The sequence below is a fragment of the Habropoda laboriosa genome, unplaced genomic scaffold (assembly GCF_001263275.1).
Source record: "Habropoda laboriosa isolate 0110345459 unplaced genomic scaffold, ASM126327v1 scaffold5, whole genome shotgun sequence".
Taxonomy (NCBI): domain Eukaryota; kingdom Metazoa; phylum Arthropoda; class Insecta; order Hymenoptera; family Apidae; genus Habropoda; species Habropoda laboriosa.
The window spans coordinates 4685122-4690457 of NW_017100161.1; the positions used below are offsets into that span (position 1 = coordinate 4685122).

Genomic DNA, 5336 nt, shown 5'->3' on the forward strand with positions numbered 1-5336 from the left:
GCGTGTAATTCTTACGATGTAAATCGAGGATTACTTGAGTGCACTCTGAAAATTCTCGCTGTAAAACAGGGCCGCTCACGCAGGCCTGTTACGGGCGCCCGCCGTTGCCCGCGGGCAGTTGCCTGCCCCAACGCTGCCCTGCGGGCAACTTGCCGAGCAGCTCTGCCCTAGATTCTTCTCCTGTTACATCTACCGCAATACTTTCAGGCGACGTTACCTTAGTCGTAGAGAAGATTCCACGCTCGTTGCTCGTCTCCTGGAATCACACCGTTCACCGAGCTCTAACAGAAAGGAAAGAAGGAAACGGTGCACGTAGAGAAAGAAGAGAAACCGGTGGTTAGAGAAAAATAAAGGAAGCTTTATTCTTTACATACCATAGCAGGCGATACGAGTCGATGGCGCGTCAAAGTCCCCGGGGCGGTCTCCGTTCCCCGTGACGTTGGCGCGCCCCTCGACGGATACAAACGAATATCGGGAGGAAGATCGGGGAGACGTGGGGCGAGGAAATACGGCGATTCGGTAGAGGGTTCTTCCTGGGGTCGTATCGTACACACTCTCCTCTCTCTCGATGCTGTCCCTGGTGACTTGGTGACGTGGTCACGCGAGGATTGCCGCCAATTTGTGCAGGTTCATGATGGTGGTCGCGTCACCTGGTTGCAGCCTCAACGCCTCGCTGTACGCGGCTGCCGCCTGCTTGTATTTGCCGTTCAGGTGAAGGATCGCTCCGAGGTTCGTGTGACTACGCGCCTCGTGTGGCCTCAGGCTGGCCGCGTGCCTGTACCACACTTCCGCGTCCTCCAAACGGTCCGCCTGGCGTAACGCGGACGCCGCCGCCATCGACAGCTCGTAATCGGATCTGGAAAGTTCCGCAGCGCGGAGCTGCTCCTCCGCCGCCTCTGAGAGCCGACCCTGCGACGTCAGGAACAGTCCTGCAAAGCCACACACCACCGTGAAACTCCGGGGGGAACCGAAATTTCCCTCACTCTCGAGGGTTCTAGAGGAACGTTCTTTGGCGTCTTAGGCGCTTCGATGCTTAACCATTTCGCTGCAAGATATATTCCTCTAATAGACGGAATCAAACGAATCATTTTTCCCTCGAATATATTTTCGTACTTGATAATTTCACCGAGGGAACGCGATCGTAGTAACGGGAGGAAAAATATTTCCAAGAGAAATCTCGCTTTTACTCCGAAAGAGAGATCCACGAATAACAAATTACCATCTGGAAACATAATACCGACAAAATTACTCCACGATTAATTAGAGCAATCTACGAGCGTGAATAGCAGCGTAACGGTCAACCGGGATACGTTGAACGATATCAACGTTTGCCAGGCGAGGCACCCTCGAAACTTCCCGGCAAAACTTGGCTTGGGTCCTCCTCCACAAGTCCCTGCACGATATATAACATTCCACGAACCGCTGCCTAATGACGTGTGCCGCTAAGAGAGATAAAACGCGCGGGCGTTTTTTGCGTGGCCGGGGAGTAAAAATCCTGGCCAGAGAGAGTACGGCAACCCTTTTTTTCTCTTGTTTTTTGGCCGCTAGACTAATCCCGACCGCAGAGAATCGGCTGACCGTCCATCGACCAGCGGTCCTCCTCCCCTCCTCGATGCAGAAAGGACAGATTTTGAAAGAGAGGAGACGAAGAGCAGAGGGGAGGTACGCGGAGAGAGAAAAAAGGACGATCAGAGAGAATGTTGCCAAACCAAGATCGAGGAATGGGGCGAGGGTTGAATGCAGTCTGCGAGAGGGCAAGCGTGAACGAAGAATGAAAGGAGAGAGAGAGAGAGAGAGAGAGAGAGAGAGAGGAGCAGGCGACAGGAATTGCGACGCTTTTGCTGGAATTTCAATACCCGTCGATCTTGTCACACTTCTAACGTCCCCAACGTTTCCCTCTGGACCGTCTCTTTTTTTCGATTAGCCTGCTCCCCTCGTTCTCGCCGTGTTTCAACATGGGCGAAATATTACACCCGGTATTTACAGCGAAGGAATCAACGTGATCCTCTTATCTTCTTCTCGCATTAAAAGGATCCTACCTTCTACCTATCGATGTATCCCGCGTAATCTCCGAGCTACTACACCTTTACACACTCTACTTTCCTTGCTACGATACCGAAGGAATTTGTAATGTCCTCTTACGGCACACCGCGCTGAAGGAATGAATTGTATCTGTGACACAGGACGGTGTGTACAAAGGGAAACCTTGTTCAGAGGCCACTCCAATTTCTCTGGCGAAACAACTACCAGCGCAAGATCGAGTTTCCTTGTTTTAATAACGAGCTAGTCCCTTCTCTCTCTCCCTTGTCGTTACGCGAACGGTTGTATCGTACGTCGATGTGAGGAAGTCAGGGTTGAAGCGGTTGGCTCGATTGTCCGACGATTGTTTCGTTAATTGAGACCGATTATACGTACCGTAATGATGGTGCACGCTCGAGTCATCCGGCGCTAGCCTACGCGCCCTCAGGAACCACCTCTCTGCCTCCAGCACGCGACTCGACTGTGGAAGAAACCACAAAAACCGGGGGAATCAGTAATCGAGATGAATATTGGGGACGTTTCCAAGTGATTCTTTTAGACGACGCGAACGATCGAGTGAATTACGGTACGAACAGATGCGGCAGGTTTTTAAAGAGACGTTTACAGACATTTTTGGCAAGAGCTGCTACTCTGTGTTGGAGAAACGGAATAACGGGAATGGAGGACACTCTAGTTTAGCCTGAAGTCGCGTGAAAGATGAAAATGCAATTTGGACGCGGTTCGTTGGTTCCGTGACGCGAAACGGGCGCGACATTTATCGGTGAAACGTTCAATTACGCCGGACATCGTTTACCGGCATTGACTTTTCATCGACTCTTCCGGTGGACGCGTGACGCGCATCGTATAATAATTTACGCGCGAAAACGGGCGTCGCGCGGCGAGGAAAAGCGCCAAGTTTCTCTCGGGGAAGGAGGAGCGTAACGAATCGAAGAGGACGCGTTCCCCAACCTCTGGTCCACTTCACACCACGATTCGAATAGTCTTCGATTTCGCGAATTTCTCGAAGGAAAAAAGAAATATCCAACGAAAAGGAATATTCGTTTAAATATCTACAGGATGCCGTTACAATTTCACCGGGCTATAATACACGCACGGCACAAAATCAGCGAATTAAACGAAATTTCATCAACCATGAAGCGAACAATCAATTTCAAGTAATTTCGCAATAGTGTCCACGGTACAATGTAGCCGCGCGAAAAGGGCTAATGGAAAATTGGTGATTCGGTGATGTTATCATCCCGGAGACAATCAACTATATTACACGAGTATCGCGAACGAAATTTCCATTTGGAAAATTTATTTAGTTCACGTGTACAAAACGGATGAAAAATTCATTCCCGAGGAGAAGTACACCAATCGTGTCACTGCGTTGTGAATAATTTAAACAATCGCGGAAATATCATTTTCGAAAAGAAAACTACTACAGGTTCGTTCAGAGAACGAGACATGCATCGTGTGTGTGTGTGTGCGAAGGAAGAGAGAGGGAAAACATCGCGCGTCCCGAATCTCTCTCAGTTCAGTGAGCGTAATCGTTGGTCGTGTTAGATATGTTTTCAGGAGAAATACCGGTTTCCGGTCAACGATTGGCTGGCCCCCGGAACACGAAACGGTCAGTGGATCGAGCAGAATCAGCTTAACTGCACGCTGTTTCCCGTCGGCGGGTTCCCTTTAAGTGATGTGGGTCAGCCGATTCCCCGGCCTATCGTGTTCGATCCACGCCGCGGCGCACCAAAATAGTACTAACTACTTACGTGCCGAGTCGAAGGTTTGCTAAGTGATGTAGGTCGCTACGTGGACGGACTCGACGAACGAGAGCCTGCAATCCCGGTGATCGGCCCGCGATGTTACATCCTTTCATATTCGAGCAACTTTCGTCACGATCTCCTGTCTCTCTTTTCATTTTCAGTTCGTTTGTATCGTTGTACGTATGTCTGTGTGTCACTGCAGATTTAGTATCTTTTGAGGAGTTCAGAGGAACAACGGTTGGACGTTTCTTGTGAGTAATTTCGTTTATAAATTTTATTTTAAACGTGGTTTAATTTGGAGAGTGAATGTTAATTAGAAGACGTACTTGGTTGAACCCTGTTGGATTATTACTGATAATAATGCGTCAGCTAGTGAGCAAAAATGAATTCTGTTATCCTGTCCATCTACCTGTTATCCAATCCTGGTCTCTTTTTCTTACCAGACTTTCTGTCGTGCCCTTGCGGGGTTTATCCTTCACTTCGACTGCGATTTTCGAAGCTTTAAGACGTCCTTCCGCGCCAAAGAAAATAAAATACGTTTAAGAAAATTCGCAGTGAACACCATTTATCTTAACCCATTAATCCAATAAGCACTGTTTAATGTGAAACATTTTTGGAAGTGACGTGGTGTAAAATAATTACTCGCGAAGGTTGCTTAACAGAAATATACATTTACCTAAATCAGATAACGCTTAAACTGATTTTAAAGTGTAGGCGACACGATGCATGTAGGAAGAATGTCCACGACAGAAAGGCTCCCGTAAGTAGCTCCTTTTTCCCTGGGAAAGTCCCAGGAAGTGGGGGCGCGGGCCTGCATTGCGATACTCTTGCCCTCGAGGACGAAGAAACCCAGAGATGTTCGCCTCGAGGGCCAAGATTCGCTAGGCCTCCCGTGGCGGTCGCCACATATTTCATTTTTAAACAAAGAAACATGTATGATCTTGGGAGAAAAGTGAGTTTTTCGCGAAAGAGATTTGTTGATTTCGGTATTGAGAGAGATATTGATTATGGACGATGAGAGTAGTGTACGTAGATAAAAGTATCGTATCGTTCAATATTTTGGGCTAATGAAATATCGATCAGGGAGTGAAAATTTCTTGCAGCGAGACGAAGAAAGAACGAAGAGCGCAAGATGAACGACTCCAATGTTAAAAATGAAAACGATTAAATAAACAATTCCAGAGGTGGAAACTGTAATTGGATTAAAAGAGCGAGTGTTGTATTTTCATCCGAATATCAATTTGGAAAATTTCTCAATAGATTCGTAACGCTTAATTGAGCACGACTATCGCACGATTTCACTGCTAATAAAATTACTTTTATTCATGCTTCCGTTATTTGCACGTATTAACGAGACAAATATAACTCGTAAAAACCTGTAGCATTGTTAGGTTTTTGCTCTACTGTGGATATTCACTGTCGTTTTCATCCGCCAAAAATAACCCGCTACGAAATAAAACAACAGGCCGGATTGTATTCATTACCCACGCAACGCTAGCAAATTTTCCGAAATCGCTTTTTCCCAGGAAATCGGAAAAACATTCATACCCT

The 5336-nt window shown here is 47.5% G+C and overlaps 1 protein-coding gene across 1 annotated transcript in view; it reads right to left on the bottom strand.

Annotated features, from left to right (window-relative positions):
- Positions 1–499: 499 nt before the first annotated feature.
- LOC108578348 (transmembrane and TPR repeat-containing protein CG4341) overlaps positions 500–5336 on the bottom strand; it is a 217962-nt gene continuing 213125 nt past the window's right edge. Inside the window, exons 9-10 of the mRNA XM_017941667.1 lie at positions 2416–2500; positions 500–929 (exon numbers count right to left, since the gene is read on the bottom strand). Of these exons, the coding sequence (XP_017797156.1) occupies positions 598–929; positions 2416–2500 (417 nt within the window). The 3' untranslated portion in view covers positions 500–597. The remainder of the gene's footprint in view (positions 930–2415; positions 2501–5336) is intronic.